This window comes from Artemia sp. Qi Xiang Cuo, chromosome 4 (assembly GCF_049724085.1).
Source record: "Artemia sp. Qi Xiang Cuo chromosome 4, ASM4972408v1, whole genome shotgun sequence".
NCBI classification, from domain to species: domain Eukaryota; kingdom Metazoa; phylum Arthropoda; class Branchiopoda; order Anostraca; family Artemiidae; genus Artemia; species Artemia sp. Qi Xiang Cuo.
The window spans coordinates 60,313,944-60,334,292 of record NC_142797.1 but is presented as its reverse complement, the minus strand read 5'-3'; the positions used below and the strand labels follow the sequence as shown (position 1 = coordinate 60,334,292).

Below are 20,349 nucleotides of genomic sequence, written 5' to 3'. Positions count from 1 at the left end.
TATCTCAAAATTTTGATGTGTTTGGGGAAATGATGGGCGTGGAAGGGGTATTAGTTGCCTTCCAATTACCTTCGACTATTAAAAAGGGAACTAGCCATTTCAATTTCCAATCGAACGAACCCTATTTGAAGTTTCAAAGACAACGCATTCTATAAAAACCTTATAGGCCCCCAGGTCATAACTAACAACCCTTGCCCTGAGGGCTGTGGGGGGGGAGTTGTCATCCTCAAAGACCTAATTTTCAGAAGTTAAAACTATATTGAATAAAATGGCCATCTAAAAATTTTGATTGCATGTGTTTGGGGAAAAGGTGGGCGTGAGAGGGGGATTAGTTGCCCTCCAATCACTTTTGACCATTAAAAAGGGCACAAGCCACTTCAATTTCCAATTGAATGAGCCCTTTTCGAAGTTTCTACGACAACTTATGCGATACGAAGTGCCCTGCTCTACAGGAAAAAAAAAAATAATAAATAATACATTGTGCCAGTATCGTTCTTATATGCCCTCAGGGCATAACTTATGACCCTTGCCCTGAGGGTTGTGGGGGAGTGTCCTCCTCAAAAATATATTTTCCATCTGGAAATCAACTACGCCGAACAAAAAAGCTATCTGAAAATTTTGATTGGTTATGTTTGGGGGAATGATTGGCGTGGGGGGGGGGGGGCTAGTAACTATTCAAAAGGGCACTAGCCACTCCAATTTGCAATTGAATGAGCCCTTTTCGAAGTTTGTACGACAACTTTTTCGATACGAAGTGCCCTGCTCTAAAATAAAAAAAAAAAAAATCACAAATAATATCTTAATCCTGGTATGGAAACCAAAAAAAAAAAAAAATTAATAAATAATACACTTTGCCAATATAGTTTTTTACTAATTCCCCCAGGGCATAACTTATAACCCCTGCCCTGAAGACTGGGGGGGGAGTGTCCTGCACAAAGGTGTAATTTCCAGAACTTTAAACTGCATGGAGCAAATTGGCTATCTAAAAAATTTGATTGGATTTGTTTTGGGGAAATGATGGGCGTGGAAGGGGTATTAGTTTCCTTTCAATTACTTTCGACTATTAAAAAGGGCACTAGCCGTTTCAATTTCCAATCGAACGAGCCCTATTTGAAGTTACAAGGACTTCACGTTCTATAAAAACCTTATATGTCCCAGGTCATAACTAACAACCCTTGCCCTGAGGGCTGTGGGGGGCGGTTGTCATCCTTAAACACCTAATTTTCAGAAGTTAATACTATGTTGAATAAAATGGCCATCTAAAAATTTTGATTGGATGTGTTTGGGGAAAAGGTGGGCGTGAGAGGGGGGCTAGTTGACCTCCAATCACTTATGATTATTAAAAAGGGCACTAGCCCTTTGAATTTCCAATCGAATGAGCCTGTTTTGAAGTTTCTATGACAACGCATTCAATAAAAACCTTTTATGTTCCAGGGAATCACTTACAACCCTTACCCTGAAGGCTGTGGGGGAGTGTCCTCCTCAAAAAGAAAATTTCAATGTGAAAATCAACTACGCTGAACAAAATGGCTATCTCAAAATTTTGATTGGATGTGTTTCGAGAAATGGCGGTCGTGGAATCAGCCCTTTTCGAAGTCTATAACAACTTCTTCGATACGAAGTGCCCTGCTCGAAAGAAAAAAATAATAAATAATACATTGTGCCAACATCGTTCTTATATGCGCTCAGGGCATAAATTAAAACCCTTGCCCTGGGGGTTGTGGGGGAGTGTCCTCCTCAAAAACATATTTTCTATCTGGAAATCAATTACGCTGAACAAAAAAGCTATCTCAAAATTTTTATTGGATGTGTTTGGGGGAATGATGGGAGTAGGGGGGGGGGCTAGTTGCCCTCCAATAAATTTCGATTATTCAAAAACCTTATATGTCCCCAGGGCATAACTTACAACCCTTGCCCTGAGGGCTGTGAGGGGTTGTCATCCTCAAAGACCTAAGTTACAGAACTTAAAGCTACGATGAATAAAAAGGTTATCTCAAAATTTTGATTCGATGTGTTTGGGGAAAAGGTGGGCGTGAGAGGGGGTTAGTTGCCCTCCAATCACTTTCGAATATTAAAAAGGGCACTGGCCCTTTGAGTTTCCAATCGAATGAGTCTTTTTGAAGTTTCTACAACAGCGCCTTCTATAAAAACCTTATGTGCCCCCAGGGCATAACTTACAACCCTTGCCCTGAAGGCCGAGGGGGAGTGTCCTCCTCAATAACATAATTTCTATCTTGAAATAAACTACACTGAACAAAATGGCTATCTCAAAATTTTGACTGGATGTGTTTTGGGAAATGGTGGGCGTGGAAGGGGTGTTGGTTGCCTTCTAATCACTTTCGACTATTAAAAAGGGCAAAAACCACTCCAATATCCAATTGCATGGGCCCTCTTCGAAGTTTCTACGATAACTTCTTCGATACGAACTACCCTGCTCTAAAGGAAAAAAAATAACAAATAATACATTGTGCCAACATCGTTCTTATATACCCTCAGGGCACAACTTAAAACCCTTGTCCTGAGGGTTTTGGGGGGGAGGTATCCTCCTAAAAAATATTTTCTATCTGGTAATAAACTACGCTGAACAAAATGGCTGTCTCAAAATTTTGATTGGATATTTTTGGAAAAATGATGGGCGTAGGTTGGGGGGGGGGGGGCTAGTTGCCCTCCAATTACTTTTGATATTAAAAAGGGTACTAGCCCATTGAACTTATAATCGAAATAGCCTTTTTTGAAGTTTCTACGACAACGACTTCTATAAAAACCTTATATGCCCCCAGGGCCTAACTTACAACCCTTACCCTGATGGCTCTGAGGGAGGATCCTCCTCAAAAACATAATTTCTATGTGGAAATCAACTAAGCTGAACAAAATGGATATCTCAAAACTTTGATTGGATGTGTCTCGGGAAATGGTGGGCGTGGAAGGGGTGCTAGTTGCCTTCCAATCACTTTCGAATATTAAAAATGGCACAAACCATTCAAATTTCCAATTGACTGAGCCCTCTGCGAAGTTTGTACGACAACTTCTTCGATACGAAATGCCCAGCTCTAAAGGAAACCAAAATAAAAAATAGTACATTGTGCCAACATCGTTCTTATATGCCCTCAGGGCATAACTTAAAATCCTTGCCCCGAGGGTTGTGGGGGAGTGTCCTCCTCAAAAATGTATTTTCCATCTGGAAATCAACTAAGCTGAACATACGCTGATTGGTTATGTTTGGGGGAATGCTTGGCGTGGGGGGGGGGCTAGTTGCCCTCCAATAACTTTTGACCATTAAAAAGGGCACTAGCCACTCTAATTTCCAATTGAATGAACTTCAAATCCAATTTCGAAGTTTGTACGACAACTTCTTCGATATGAAGTGCCCTGCTCTAAAGTAAAAAAAAAACAAACAAATAATATCTTAATCCTGGTATGGAAACCAAAAAAAAAAAATTAATAAATAATACATTTTGCCAATATAGTTTTTTACTAATGTCCCAGGGCATAACTTATAACCCTTGCCCTGAAGCCTTTGGGGGGAGTGTCCTGCTCAATGGTTTAATTTCCTGAACTTTAAACTGCATGGAGCAAAATGGCTATTTCAAAATTTTGATTGGATTTGTTTGGGGAAATGATGGGCGTGGAAGGGGTATTAGTTGCCTTTCAATTACTTTCGACTATTAAAAAGGGCACTAGCCATTTCAATTTCCAATCGAACGAACACTATTTGAAGTTATAAAAACTTTGCGTTCTAAAAACTTCGCGTTGTCATCCTTAAACACCTAAATTTCAGAAGTTAAAACTACGCTGAACAAAATGGCTATCTCAAAATTCTGATTGGACGTGTTTCAAAAAATGGTGGTCGTGAAATGAGCCCTTTTCGAAGTTTCTACAACAACTTCTTCGACACGAAGTGTCCTGCTCGAAAGGAAAAAAATAATAAATAATACATTGTGCCAACATCGTTCTTATATGCCCTCAGGGCATAACCTAAAACCCATGCCCTGGGGGTTGTGGGGGAGTGTTCTCCTCAAAAACATATTTTCTATCTGGAAATCAACTACGCTGAACAAAAAAGCTATCTCAAAATTTTGATTGGATGTGTTTGGGTAAATGATGGGAGTAGGGGGGGGGGGCTAGTTGCCTTCCAGTAACTTTCGATTATTAAAAAACCTTATATGCCACCAGGGCATAACTTACAACCCTTGCCCTGAGGGCTGTGAGGGGTTTTCATCCTCAAAGACCTAATTTACAGAACTTAAAACTACGATGAATAAAATGGCCATCTCAAAATTTTGATTGGATGTCTTTGAGGGAAAGGTGGGCGTGAGAGGGGGATTAGTTGCCCTCCAATCACTTTCGACAATTAAAAAGGGCACTGGCCCTTTGAGTTTCCAATCGAATAAGTCTTGTTTGAAGTTTCTACAACAGCGCCTTCTATAAAAAGCTTATATGACCCCAGGGCATAACTTACAACCCTTGCCCTGAAGGCCGAGGGGGAGTGTTCTCCTCAGTAACATAATTTCTATCTTGAAATCAACTACACTGAACAAAATGGCTATCTCAAAATTTTGACTGGATGTGTTTTGGGAAATGGTGGGCGTGGAAGGGGCGTTGGTTGCCTTCTAATCACTTTCGACTATTAAAAAGGGCACAAACCACTCCGATATCCAATTGCATGAGCCCTCTTCGAAGTTTCTACGACAACTTCTTCGATACGGAGTGCCCTGCTCTAAAGGGAAAAAAATAACAAATAATAGATTGTGCCAATATCGTTCTTATATACCCTCAGGGCACAACTTAAAACCCTTGTCCTGAGGGTTGTGGGGGGGGGGTGTCCTCTAAAGAAATAATTTCGATCTGGATATCAACTACGCTGAACAAAATGGCTATCTCAAAATTTTGATATGATATTTTTGGGGAAATGATGGGCGTAGGGGGGGGGGGCTAGTTGCCCTCCAATTACTTTTGACTATTAAAAAGTGTACTATCTAATCGAATGAGCCGTTTTTGAAGTTTCTACAACAACGCCTTCTATAAAAACCTTATATGCCCCCAGGGCGTAACTTACAGCCCTTGCCCTGAAAGGTCTGGGGGAGTGTCCTCCTCAAAAACATAATTTCTATCTGGAAATCAACTACGCTGAAAAACATGGCTATCTCAAAATTTTGATTGGATATGTCTCGGGAAATGGTGGGCGTGGAAGGGGTGCTAGTTACCTTCCAATCACTTTCGACTATTAAAAAGGGCACAAGCCACTCCAATTTCCAAGTGACTGAGCCCTCTTCAAAGTTCTTACGACAACATCTTCGATACGAAATGCCCTTCTCTAAAGGAAACCAAAATAATAAATAATACATTGTGCCAACACCGTTCCTATATGCCCTCAGGGCATAACTTAAAACCCTTGCCCCAAGGGTTTTGGGGGAGTGTCCTCCTCAAAAACATATTCTCTATCTGGAAATCAACTACGCAGAACAAAATGGCTACCTAAAAATTTTGATTGGATGTGTTTGGGGGAATGATGGGCGGGGGGGGGGGGGCTAGGTACCCTCCAATCAGTTTCGACTATTAAAAAGGGCACTAGCCACTCCAATTTCCAATCGAGTGAGCCCTTTTTGAAGTTTCTATGACAACTCCTTTGATACGAAGTACCCTGGTATGAAAAAAAATAATAATACATTGTGCCAACATCGTTCTTTACTTTGACAGCGCTATTGCGCTGCCTATGATTAGTGGTCACATCAGGACATATTGCTGGGTATATACGGCTGCTAAATGTAGCTCAATTTTGTGAAACTCAACTATTAGTCGTTGTCCTCCCTCATTTTAAATTTACATATGTTAACGCTGAACACGGGTTAGGCTGTAATAGGAAAGATCTTTGTGGCTATCAAAAAAAAAAAAAAAAAAAATTTTCACTTCATTTGACTTCAAGGGATATTTTCTTCCTGCATTACTGCTGATTTCAGCTGTAATATAAGCCAATAGATGTTGTGAGTATAGTACAAGTTTCTGTATGTTAAACTGATGAAAATTTGCTTAAATAAATAGATCCCGAGAATAATTCATTTAAACTCAAGTTCAACACTAAGGATCTCTGTCAGCGATTGATTGTTATAGGTGAGCAGTTCGTGATAGACTTCTCGGGTGATTTCCAGCATTTTCGTAGTCAAATAATAAAAGATTTTTCGGTGTGTCTGGCGGAACTATTGAATTGACTTACTGTCTTACTTTCTATGTATCTCGTTATTACGTTCTGAGATCACAATATGAGGTTTAAAAAATGAGGACAATAAAGACAAAAGGGATTAATGAATCCAACTAGGATGATTTTACGGCAATGAAAAAAAAAACCGAAAAAAACCTTAGTCAAAACAAATATAACGACGCTTGGTGGAAGTCTTCGCCGAATTTATTTTCGTTGTCTTTTTATTTCTTTTTTTCACTGGGTAAAAATTGCCCGCTTTTGGTTTCTTACTCGTTTTTATTCTTTGTTTTCCTCGCTTCTTTGTTGAATATATATACCCTTTAATCTTAATCATTATGTAAAGGTTATTTATCTAGAATTGAAGATGGGGTTTTGAATCTTTGCCTACTAATATTATACCTCCAGGTAGAAATTTTTCAATACTTAATGTCTTAGGATCTCCAAGATTTTTGGATCACACTAGTTTCAGTTCTTAGTGATCCCCCTCTTTCAGCAAGAGTTAGTATTGTTTCTTTAAACAAGTTTGCTGACGCATTTACGATTCAGAGTGTCATAATCACTTACATGTTAGTACCTGCCAACGTTGGGGGTGGAATATCTTAATAATAATAATAGAGCAAAAAGAGGTTAAAAGCCCAAAAATACCATCGGTCCCTCCTTGGTACATCATAGTCCTTATCTACACCTTTTCTGCTAAAAACAGTATACAAATAAACATACAAGCTTACCTTCCAAGGCCGTATACTTGGATCTCACACACTCAGCATCGAACTGATATTCATTTTCCATTCTTTGGATTTCATACCAATCACCAACATACTATAGAAATATAGATTTGTTATAGACAAATAATAAGTTCCACTAGTCTACGACAAAACATAGTATGCCTAGTGTTGCTGTGATTCGTTAGAATATTAATTTTTGATAAATTTATTATATTAGTTTTTGGCTTCTCAAAAATGTTTAAAGCTATGTCGAATATTCTTTGGCAATATTTCTTTTTCAAGGATCAAGTAGGTGTTTACTTACTTGAATACATTATTCTTACTGTCTACTTACTCAATAAATTAATAAGTCAACAGTTTTTTTTCTGTAGATGATCAGTTACATACGAGTGTACCTAGAGTTCTCGATCTTTGTTTAGCACGACATACTAACATTAGGTTTTGACGGATTGAACACAGCTTTAAAACTTGTGAACATTTTAACAAAAATATAATAAGTAAGTTTAAGCAGTATGTTTAAAAATGTATACTTCAGAAGCAACACTGAATGAACTGGTTCAAACATAAATTTTATTTCTTATTTTTTTTTTTAGTACTTAACGTAACATAATAAATAATAATCTTAATTCGATATTTCCAATCGAACTTATCCAAACCATGGTCATAAATAACCTAACTTCTTTGAGTGCTTCCTTATTTGCGAAATTCATTACAAATAATTCTAAGAGGTTTTTGAGCTTTTGACTCAAATGCATGTAGTCAAAACAGTAAAACTCTTATTTCATAAAGAAATTGCTATTGGGATTATTTCGATTGTAAAATTTTGCATGCTAAAAAAAGTCTAAAACTCCTATTGCTAGGCTATTACAATAATAATTACCTTTGATAAATCAAAATCTGGTTTTGTTTTAACATCAGGACATAACGCCAGTGGTGCATCATATTGACAGTCTTCCCCTTTATAATATTTTTGGAACAGACTGATATTGACGCCTAGGTTAACAAAGTTTTTCATCACTCTGTCGATTTGACCCTGAGGAAGTGTTTTATTTCTTGAATAGAGCCTTCCTTGCTCTATTTTCCCTTCCAAAGTTTCATCACAAGAATACACTGTTGCAAATGTGGTGTAATCCGTGTCTAAAATAAGGTAGGATCCAGGTGGAACTGCGAATGAAAATGAGTATCAATTTGCAATTTTATGATCATTATAGTACTCTAAAACAGTGCGTTTTTTAGATGGATGTTATTCTGTTATTCTAAGAAAATGACAATAAAATATAACTTAAAGAAACAAAAATAACAAAATGTCTTAAAAAGTAACTAAAATATCAATAATAACATAAATAAGAACATTTGAGATGCAGAAAAAAGCTTAGCCTTAAACGACTTACTAATGTTTCTTTCAAACTATCTGTCAAAATTTTTGTTGTGAGTAATTTAAAAAAAATGAATTTAGAAAAAAAAAACTCCAAAGGAAAAATTCATTATTTGAGAAAAGTCTTCACGAATTGATTTTTATTTATTTTTATTAATATATGATTAGTTTAAGGTTTAATTATACAGAATTCTGTATTTGTTATAAATTTTCATTGATAAATTAAACAAATTGTGTTAACTTTTATATGTTCCTTGAGTTTTATTTTGCATAAAATTTTATTTCTCAGAAATTAAATATCCCCTAGATATATTAAACATGGATTTGAGTCCCATAGCAAATGTATTTAAGAGTCACACAATCCAAATCTTGATTTCAGCCTGCTTAAAGTGTTATTGGGGTTATGACTGGTTGAGCGAGTTAAGAAAAAAAAGGGACAGAAAAATTAGTTTCGATTTTATTTTGGAAGACTCCCTTATTTTCGGAACAAAAGGGGCTGAAACCACGGATAACATCAAGGTCGTTTTGATTTTTTCCTCTCTTTTTTTTTTTTTTTTTTTTTGTACAAAAGACACTATGGCTGTAATCGATGAAATCTTTTCAAGTGTTGAAATCGGAATGCTAGTGAATTATCAAGGATCCTATTGAAGTTCTTTTAACTAAGATTTTTCTTTACCCTTGTGGAATAGAGAGTTTTGTTCTAAGCATAAAAATTGGGAGAAAAAAAGTTTTAGTTAATATTTTGTCCCAGCTGTAAGTAATTTTGCGCAAGTGTAGTGACACTGAGAATTCCCCACATTGATTTGATGAATTATTTGGGACAAATGTATTTTTTTTCCTTTTAAAATTTTTAAAATCTTGGAAGCAGGTAGTTGTACGGGATGCAAAATTTTTATACCCTATTTTGTTCCCAATTTTATTAATAATTAATAAATCATTTTTTTCTTCTTTTTTTCCACTCAATAGATCTTGTTAATGGTTTACTCTATTTTGTTTACTTTTCGTTAACAGTTCTGTCTTCAGTGCTTTTATTTTGTTATGTTTATTTGTATTCGAAGCATTATTCTTTTTGCTAATTTAGCAAATATTAACATTAAATAATAAATAAATAAAACTTTACCAGGTTTTCTGTACTTTGTATATAATTCATGCGTTTTAAAATTAAAAAGTTATTGTCTCAAAGTCATAGTCCTTCAAAAACTTTTAAAATATCTAATTCCTGACTTTATTAGCCATTCATAGTAAAAAAAAAAGAAACAGCAAAGGTGAAAGAAGTTTATGCCTATTTACCCTACCTGGTTCAATTTATGATAAAAAATTACATTCTAAAAGAAAATTTTTCCCGTTTTTTTACCTTTCTATTAAACATTAGAATGCTGGTTACTTTTATTTTCTTTTATTTATCTATTTATCATTTTACTTACATCCAGAAAGTTCAACTATCAAACTGGCTGGTTCGCTTGTATTAATCTGGGTTCCAACACCTGCTAAACTAAGGTATGTACCGTTGTCAGATATGCCACTATTGAGCACACTGAAAGTGCCGGGCTCTAGAATAAGAAAAGAAAATACTAATCAAGAGAAAATACCAGACAAAACAAAAACCAGAAAACAAAATTAAGGGTCGTATGTTTAGCAGAACACTGAAGCACAAATCTCTGGTGGGGAGATCTTTTTTTTTAAATTAACTCTTGTTTGCTATTTCCAACACTTAAGATTTTTGATGTCAGTTCTACATCAGTCTGCTGTTCCTAAAACTCCTTTCTCTGAATATAATTCTAAAAGTAAACAGGAGTGCGTATGCTTTTGGCTGGCTGGAGGATTCAAGGTGTTAATATCCTGGCAGATGAAGGATTTTTAGGGAAATTCAATCAAACATTATCAATATATGCGTATAAGAAATTCATTTCCAATATTTGCTTCGTGTCTTTTTTTATTTTATTATAAATTACGACAAGCCAGTAAAGATATTGAGCGTCGTAGCCATTAAATATGTTGACACTGTCAATTACAAATCATGCATCAGAAAGTATGTGTTCTCCCTTTCTTATTCTAGCCTTTTTTTAAATATTATTTGAAAAAAACTACGTTTTCTAAAGAGTTAAAGAGGCTGAGTTACAAGGTCGAACCTTAAAACGTACAGGGATTAGGAGGCACAGTTGGGGGCTGCCGCCCCCAAACCCCCGCTTTCGCAGCCTTTAAATATAAAAAAAAATTTCTTTAAACTGAAAGTAAGGAGCGACATTAAAACTTAAAAAGAACAGAAATTATTCCGTATATGAAAGAGGCTGTGCCCTCCTCAACGCCTCGCTCTTTACGCTAAAGTTTGACTTTCTCACAACTCTTTTTTTAAACAATAAAAACTTTAGCGTAAAGAGCGAGGCGTTGAGGAGGGCACAGCCTCTTTCATATACGGAATAATTTCTGTTCTTTTTAAGTTTTAATGTCGCTCCTTACTTTCAGTTTAAAGAAATTTTTTTTATATTTAAAGGCTGCGAAAGCGGGGGTTTGGGGGCGGCAGCCCCCCAACTGTGCCTCCTAATCCCTGTACGTTTTAAGGTTCGACCTTGTAACTCAGCCTCTTTAACTCTTTAGAAAACGTAGTTTTTTTCAAATAATTTCTGCACGTTTTTGTACAGTTTATTACTTATTATTGCTTGACTAACTGTTAGCTGATCGTGTCAGGAGTTAAAGTTGGGGGGCTTCCGCCCCCCAAACCCCCCGCTCTTGAACATTCTTGTGTTAAGGCTTTTAATTCCTGAATACTCAAATCACGTCGTACAGGGTGCCTCCTAATCCCTGTACGTTTTAAGGTTCGAACTTGTGACTCAGCCTCTTTAACAGCCCCCCAACTGTGCCTCCTAATCCCTGTACGTTTTAAGGGTCGACCGTGTAACTCAGCCTCTTTAACTCTTTAGAAAACGTAATTTTTTTCAAATAATTTAAAAAAGAAGCTGAGTTTCTTTTCAAAGTATATAAAAAAGTTGCTCTGATAGTGAATCGAACCCGAGTTTTCCGCCTGAAAGTCTGAAGTCTCAGCCGCTGGACTATACAAACACAATAGTAATTGTTGTTTAGCAAATAGAAGGTATTTTCGACGCAAGCAAATTCCCAAAAATCTTGATATGTGGTTTTTGGAAAACAGGGAAGGAGTGATCAGATTGAGCTGAAATTTCGACGATAAGCTCCCAGGCCCCTGGAAAGCTTATCCTCTAAATTTCAGCCCGATCAGACCCCGTTAAAGGGGGGGGTGGGGTGGGAAAAATTAACCGGGGCTACTATAGGACAACGAGGTTTTTCGTCCATGTAAATTCGGGGGATAATTTTTTCGGTCTGAAAATATCAAAAGGACCTAACAGGTCGAATTCTGCTTCGAATGAGTCCTCATTCAACCGGATCCGTTGCCAACTGTGGCCTGTAGGCGTGGCTAAGAAAAAAAAAAAGAGATGAACTTTAAGTGGCTATATTTGGTTTTTTGAAAACAGGGAAGGAGTGATCGGATTGAGCTGAAATTTCGTGGATAAGCTTCCGGGCCCTAGGAAAGCACAACCTATAAATTTCAGCCAAATCGGACATCGTTAAAGGGGGGCTGTGGTGGTAGGGTCCAAACTTCCGGCCCAGTTTACCCCATGAAGATAAAGTCGGAGGAGGATGAAATTTTGCAAGTTTCTTAGTTTGAGCTTGGGCTACAAAATGCAATTACCGCCGTCTCTCTGCGACCTCTAGGACCTGAAATCGCTTAACATTGTGGTGGGTCGCCTCTTTATAGAGGCACAAGTGTGCCTCCTTGATAAAGTTTTCTGTACGTTAGGGATCTTTTGACTCATTTACATATAGGTGTAAGTTTTGAACTTGTCAGAGTCTAAGAGTTTACTGCCCCTTTATGGGTTTTCTTGCCCTCTTTCAGGTCCCAATAAAACTTGAACTCCTCTTATCTCAAAAAACGGTCGCCAAAAGTTTCAAGCTCAATAGAGCATATAGTGTTCTGGTGTTTTTCAGAACTCATGTTTTGGAGCACCTGCCTAAGCCTAAGAGTTTGTGCCCATATGGTGTGTTTTATTTTCAACTTCGTTTGAAAAATGTTTTGGCACCCTAAATTTCCCACACCATTATTTTTTTTCTTATAGTACTGGCGTCCCCTCTACCCAATGTTTTATGGATATACCCATCTGAAAAAAATTATTTTGTACAAATTTCAGGAGGACCACGCACCGTAACTATTTTTTGTACATTAGGGTTTTCTTGACCTAAAGACTTAAACCTTTATGATACAAGTTCTTAAGGGAAACTTTTTTAGTGATTTTTCGGACACCATTTTAATGCAAACCAAAATTCATAAGTAGTGGGGCCATAATACATTCTGTGACACACATATGGCCTATTCTCTTCTTCCAGAGGCTCAACGGCACAAGAAGAAGATTTAACAGGGCATCCCTCTTTTGGCGACCAGGTGTCACAATTTTAGGCTAAATTCCCAGTCATTGCAAAACTTCCAGACATAATTACTTGGAATGTGCTCCGTATAATAGAAAAGTAGTAATAATAGGGAAATTAAAACAGGGGAATTAACTGGTGAAGCTCCTAACCCCTTGCACCTGCTTCTAGCGCATGTGTTGTTACTAGGTCAAATCACGTCTAGAAACGTTCCCAAGTGGTTGAAACTATTGATCGAGGATCAGTTTCTTTCTGGAAGTGGGACAGTAAACATGGATGCTCATACATTATTAAATATTGAAAGTGTTGATGAAATGGGGCCTAAAGTGCCTTAAGTGGTGGTAGAAATTACAAGGGGTTCTTGACTAACCCTAGAATGGGACACGATGTATAATGGATATGTTATAACCTTAAGCAAATTCAAGTCGGAAGAACAATTGTGCTTTGCGGCTAAGGTGAATATAGCGCATATACAGAGACTACAAGATGGATTAAATGTGCTGGCGAAATATATTAAAGAAAACAATTTATGGAAAACAGTCTGTATTTGGTAGTGAGGGTGTTAAAATGGATAGATTTGAGAAACAGAAAATCTTGCGTCATCTAGTAAAATTGAAAAAGTGGTTGGTTTTAGATGATGACTTTCTGGAATTATCTCTTCAAAGAAACATATTTTATGGAGAAATGCTTAACCATATAATGGGAACCGATTCCCCTTCGTTGGACTATTGTATGAAACTTTGTCGTCGTCGTCCCCAGGGTTTTACTCAATTTATAGATATATCGATTGAGACAAAACAAAATGATATTGTGGTTTTGCTCTTAACCACTACATAGACGGCCATTTTGTAACGCTCCTAGGATACTTTTTTTTAGAGTCAGTTTGTTTTTGGAAGTGGAGCAGTCAACATAGAAAAAATGTTTTGCACATGTCCATTATGCGTCTATACTTGGGCAGCTGGTCGCCCTGTGAGAATTGTACTTTTGCTGATGACTATAGTGAGAAGTGTAAATTATGCAATCCATGTAAATTTTATAGAGGATATGCAGAGCAAATTAAAGACTTTAATTCTTGTCTTGAAGATATTTGTGATTCTTATAACAGAGGATTTTTATGCTTCAATTGTCACTATGACAAATGCGATCAATAGGAAAATACTCATCCTCTCCTGATCGCAAAAAACCCTTAGCGTCAGTCCAGTTTATTTTTAAGAGACTAGTATCGTGATGGCTTAAAATTATTTTGGGAGGAAGAACCTGGTCTACGCTTCAATTGCTGGAATAATAAAAGAGTCCTGTTTTTACGACATCATTGTCAAGATACTGGCTACTTTGATTATAAACCTACAGATTTTTATTTGGCTGATACAGAAATTTTTTTTTCATATGATAATTTTGTATGTGACATTGCTTCAAATAAGCAAATTGAAACATGTGAATTTTATCATATGAATCAGAGTAGTATTATAGACTTGAAAAAGAGATTTAATAAACATGAAGTTACCCTATATTGTACAAAATGTGACCCTGACTTTGCACGTCAAGACGAATACAAGTTAAATCCTGACGAGCTATTACCACTTATCGCTTCTGATAATCACCTATACGTAGAAGAAGAAATCTAAGGGACAGAGTGTTTTGTATACAAATTTTATTAATAAGCAAATTTACATACATTCTTAAAGCATTTTACTTTTAGGGCACCGAAATTTATATTTTAGAAGTATATTAGAGTAGTTTCAACTAGAAAGATGTTCAATCGAGGGTCGTCACCATAAATCTTGATAAATTTCATGTAAGTATGTCCATAACTTCGAAAAATAAAATATAGCAGGGCATGAAAAGCACAACTCTTCGTTGATAAATCTTGTACACGCTTCCGAATTGGAATAATAGATTTTCTGCTCCACTCAAGAAAAATCTTTATGAGGTGTATAGAATGTATACGGCAAGCCAAGCGTGTCAGAAAATTCTTTATTGCTTCTTGTTTGAAAGATGCATAACCAGTGCCCCGTCTTTACACTCGACGGGCAGCTATTAACAATAATTAGGGTAATGTCAAAATGTTGTATGTGCTGCAGGAAATCTGAAGGTATGCAATAGGATTTATATTTGGACATGTAGGGCTCCATGTAAAATACTTCGACTATTTGTTCCCTGTTCAAGTCTAATAAAACACTGCCGTCCGGAGTAATTTCCCAATAGGTTTCAATTTGATTTAGCGAGATTATTGCAATGCTTTCCTCCAACGGTTTGGCAAAGGTACACTCTGTCCGTACCTTTCCTGTCCGGGAAGTACTCATATCTTGAGTACCAGACAGATCCAATTTAATAATGCCATGCTTTTTCGCAAACGTTTCTTCACTTATACTGTTTTCGAACAATTGAGAAACTCGATCTAGGGATTGTATTTTCCATTCATAGAGGGTCCTATAGGATTTATCAAAGGATAAATTGTAGAGCGGGATTCCATTTACTTTACATACAAGCGATGAAAGCCCAAACAGTCCATATTTATGTGGGGAATCTGTCCATGATCCAACAGCGCTAGCACTTTTTACAAAAGCCAATGCCAATTTTGAAGACATTTCGCCATTGATAAATGACGAATTGGCATAGGTATGCGTACCTGTAGCAATATGATGCTGATCCATGATTGTATGAAGCACGAGCAATTTGATATTATCTCCAGAGCCACTTAATTTTTCAATTGCCAAAGCCACAGAACTCATAACTTGTTGTTTCCGTACATGAAGTATTGCCGACGTGAGAGAGACTGTTACATCGGGTGCAGTATCCAGTACTTTTTGTATAATATAATTGGACGGTGCAAGATATAGTTTAATATCAATCTTTACATTAGGAGGCAACCATTGAGGTATGTTAAATATCTCATGATTTAGTTTCCCAACTAAATGTAAATCTTTAGTTGTCACCTCTCTTAGAATATTGGTAGTTTCAGTATTTGTTTTATATTCATATCCCATAGTCATACCCCTCAACTGCTTCTAGGACATTGGTGTCACCAACATGTCTTGTATATAACTTGCATAATTTGAAAGATTATTGCACGTGCTCACCAATGTTCCATTTATGTAGACACTTATTTGTCAAAATACATTACGTAGTACATCATTTTCGTAGGAAAACCCCTCGGCGGCACTTGGTTTTTCATTGTTCGATTTCTTAACAATGACATTTAAATCTATAAATGTCGAATTCAAATCAATAAAATAATTTTCATTAGAATAAGTTTGCAAATGGACATTTTCAGAGAGCGGTTGTTGCGGGTAAAACTGTTCATAGTATCCATGTTTTACACTGACATCTACATTTTCAGCATTAAAAAGATTTAGAGATGAGGTGACTGAAGGGTTAGAATCTTTATGTGGTAGATATGGTCTAGAAAAAGAAATCCTTTTTGGATCTTTTTACTTTCTTTGATGCTTTACGCCTCCGAGCTGACTTGAGACTGACTAGTGACGAGGTCTTTATCCTCCTTTTAAAGCCTTTTCTCCGTTGCTTCAGTCGCTCACCGAGGGATCCCGCGATCGACCTGAGATTTTGTGAAACATTTTCTTGAATATCTTTCCCAGAGCCTCAATCATGCAATGTAGAGGACGCAAAATCCGCTGCAACCGGTGCAATATATTTTTTATCCAAGGATAGTGCAGAGCGAAAAAGATTAGCAAACCCTCCGCCGAGACCTCACCCTGACATTAATGACCGACCCCTATAATAGTCCATTACAAGTTCCAACTGCCTTGGTCCAAGAGTTGCAACATAGCAAAAAATATCAGGACATACAAACTGAGTTCTATTAGCAATTTCCCTGAATGGGCCGAAAATTACATGTAATTGCAGCCAAACCTTTTGTTATTACTAGTGGATCATCCAATTCGCTTCTTAATGTTAACTGACATAGCTCCAAATACGAAGTGTTGACTGGAGTGTGTTGAAGGTGTTTTATATTGTAGTGGTGAATGTGGTCACTAGAGGTTTTCCGTTCAAGAACACGTAGGAGGGGGACTTTGGTATTACCAACTCTTGATCTCTCGACAAAGGAACCATAAGGAAATATACAACTGCCCGAGGAAAAGGCGGGCCGATAGTCTGCGAAAATGACACTATTCATGTCACTAGAGCTTCCTGCACTTTTACCGTTGATTACATTATGTTTAAAACCAAGCACACCTCTTTGATTGCGAATCAAAATAAGAGTTGTATCCTAGCCAGCGAACAAGCAACAGTCGCTTACCCTGGCGACTACAAGTCTTTAATACCTTTTCAATTTGATAAATTTCACTATTTCCACCTTTTTGTTATTCATAATCATAAAATCCGCCAAGAATCTCTTCATCTTTCATATCACGAAGACGATATGTTATAAGTTTAGTGTCCAAGACTTTTGACAGTTTAAAAAGTTCAGTAGACCACAAGTAATTTGCCTTTTTCAAAAGTATTTCTTGTACGATTGATTCGAACAGTATCACCAACATTAAATTTTTTCTTCACCGCCTTTTCATTAATATATTGTTTAAAGAAATGTGTATTCTTACTATGATGAACTTCCTGAGAGCTATAATTTAACAAGGATCTATGAGGAAGTTGATTATAAATCATCATGATTTTATGTAAATCATGAATAAATGCAGCCGTATCAATAAATGCAGCCAATCATGTATAAATGAAGCCAAATCACCATCATTTAATCTAAATCGTGCTTTAATACATTACAATGTACAATACTTTGATATTAAATGACGAATGGTTCGTATTAAACGTTCAGCCAATGCCGCTTTTATAGGACCATTACTATGATAGAGCATTGTATTATATTTCAGTAAAATCTTCCTTACATTTGAATTAACATATTCGCTTCCACTGTAAACTTTTAGGAATGACAGCAAATATTCAGAATTAATATAGTTATCAAGGAAATGGGATTTAACTAGGAAGTGAACTTTTGACAGAATATTCAGAATTAATATAGTTATCAAGGAAATGGGATTAGACTAGGAAATGGACTTTTGATAAAGTAATAATCGGAATTTGAATTATGGGTTTCGACCCGGAAAGGCCCACTTCCGAAGTTTACTGATATGGGGTTTTTGATTTTTGATGTGCAATTCAACGGACCTTGGAAGTGATTATATATTCAATTTCTGAAGTGTTTAGAGTTAGTTCCTGTCTTGTTTTGATGCAATCAAGCTTTTGTATAGTATTTGCCTTGTATAATAAACACATAGTTTATAGTGGAAGAGACTCTTTTACCTCCTCCACGAGAAACCATAACTGAATGATTCGGCTACGTTATCAAAACGCTTATCAAAGTAAACCCTTTATTAGAAGAAAGAAAAGTTTACAAAGTGGTGGCATCGGCTTTCCGTGGGGAGGATTTGTCAGCAGTGCTAGCAGTAACTTACAGCTAGTGATTTGTGGACTGTACCTGAGCTTTATTGGACTTGAAATTTGGTGAGTTTCGCACCTTACCTTTGCACCTGTGCCTGTACCCCTTACCCTGCCTGTGAAGTTATTTCAACTTTTGTGCTAAATACGTCAGCTGTATTCAAGCAATTTCTAGCGTCGCTAACGCCACAATTTTGCGCCTGTTTTTCATCTTCACTGCCTGAAAGTTAAGCCTGCTTACTTGTGTTGGGTCAGTGGCAAAGAGACATTTCCGCCACCGACGAGGCCAATTTCCGCCGAAAGCCATCTGGCTTAAGTGACTTTTCTTCTGAAACGAGAAATTTATTCTCCAATCTACACCTAGGATTTGCTATTGTCACCGTTGCCGTTGGTTGCTGTTGCAATTTGTCGTCGTTGCCGTTAGTTGCTGTCGCCGTTCTCCATTCTGCCGTTTACTGTTACCAGTAAACTAAGTGCCTACATCAGTAAACTGTGACCTGAGTAAATTACTGGAAATCAAAGAAAAGTAAATCGGTAAGTCACGCATTCAGTTCGGACCAAGAATATATGAACCTTTGCTAGGAGTGATATTCATTGTTTAAAGTTTGAATTTATTGCACATTATTAACTACCAGATTTTAACCGTTTACTGATCGTTGTTTGCTTGCATAAAACGAGTCAAATACCTATTCTTGACCCTTCTGATAGTGGGTATAATAAAGCGATTTCTATCTTATTTTTGAGGGAAGTTAAAAGTAAAGGCTTTAATGTCCCAGAAAATTTGACTCTGAAAGTGAAGACTATGAGCCTGGTCTAGTTGCAAAATTTTTATTGGAAGTTGGAAACCTTTTGACCAAACAAAAAACCGATAATGAGGGAGAGACTTCTGGGCAGGATGCAATAAATGTATTATTGAGAGATGAGGGTCATGTTTACAGTGAAGATCGGGGTGTGATTGGACCTATTATGGACCCCTTAGCAAATATTCCAGTTTTAGATAATCCAAAGTTTATTAAGCCATTTATCAGCCAATTGAAAAGGGTGAAAGCGCTGATCAATTGGTCTGATAGTCAAATGATCAATGCAATTCCGGTGAGGGTCAGAGGACCGTTGTTGAATTTTTTTGAGGACAGGGATTTTATGAATATTCTAAGTCTAGAGGAATTGGAAAGAGAATTGACCGAGGTGTATTTGCCGGTAAAAGCTGCTGAAAAAAATTTCAGGAATTAGCTGAGCTCAAGCAGTCAGGTAACGAAACAGTATATCAGTTTTTTATGAGAGTTGAGAGTGCAGCGAAAGCTTACGGGTTTTGATTTGGAACTCCAGTTGTTTTTCCCGAAGGGATAGCTTTGCATTGTTTTGTTGAGGGCTCAAGGTTGAATATAAAGAGGTATCTATTAGAGCATGAGCAGGAGTATAGTACTTTAAAAGAAACGTATAAGGTTGTAAAACACTATGAATCCATAGAAAATGCAGTTTTAGAAGAAAAACAGGAATTTTTGTCTGCTGCCGTAGGGTTTGGCATGAGAACGACAGGGCAAGATGAGGAACTCCGTTGACGCTGGCATGACGAAAAATGAGGTCAGGGAATAAGAGGTGGGTCATTTGGAAGGGGATACAGAGTTAGAGGAAGAGGTCAGGATAGAAGTCATAGTGTAGATAGTGGAAACGAAGGATTTGGTTACATGTCCCAGGGAAGTGGTAGTAATATTCCCGCAAATATTACTACCAGAGAGTGCTACATATGTTATAGTACAAGTCATCTAAAGATAGATTGTCCAAATATTATCTGGAATAACTGTAAGAAAAGAGGACATTTGGCTAAGTTTTGCTCAAAACAATCAAGGGAAGTGCAGTATAGAGATAGATCCTACTGTTTTGTATGTGAGAGTAAGGAACACAAAGCCTATGATTGTCCTAGCTAATACAGGGATCAGAACAGGTCTCAGGGAGCAGGCTTTACAGGTATGAATCAGGGAAACTAGAAAGCCAGATAGTGAAAGAGGAGTTGGTATCTGGTGTATTTGAAAATTCTCCTCATTGTGAATATTTTTGTTACATGGGTTTAAGTGAAGCTAATTATCCTATTATGAAGAAAGTAATTGTGACTGATTTTGAATGCAAAGGTTTTGTGGATCCTGGTTGTCATAAATCTTTACTTGATGAGTCTGTATAAAATAAGCCTGATAAGACGAAAATCAAGGTCGAGA

At 36.9% G+C, this 20,349-nt stretch overlaps 1 protein-coding gene across 1 annotated transcript in view; it reads right to left on the bottom strand.

Moving 5' to 3' along the window:
- The window catches only part of LOC148953293 (uncharacterized), a 120,016-nt gene extending 101,570 nt beyond the window's left edge, over positions 1-18,446 (bottom strand). The window contains exons 1-5 of the mRNA XM_089087918.1: positions 18,381-18,446; positions 16,772-16,958; positions 9,721-9,867; positions 7,802-8,085; positions 6,925-7,015 (exon numbers count right to left, since the gene is read on the bottom strand). Coding sequence (XP_088944044.1) covers positions 6,925-7,015; positions 7,802-8,085; positions 9,721-9,867; positions 16,772-16,958; positions 18,381-18,446 — 775 coding nt within the window. The remainder of the gene's footprint in view (positions 1-6,924; positions 7,016-7,801; positions 8,086-9,720; positions 9,868-16,771; positions 16,959-18,380) is intronic.
- Between the last annotated feature and the right edge of the window lie 1,903 nt (positions 18,447-20,349).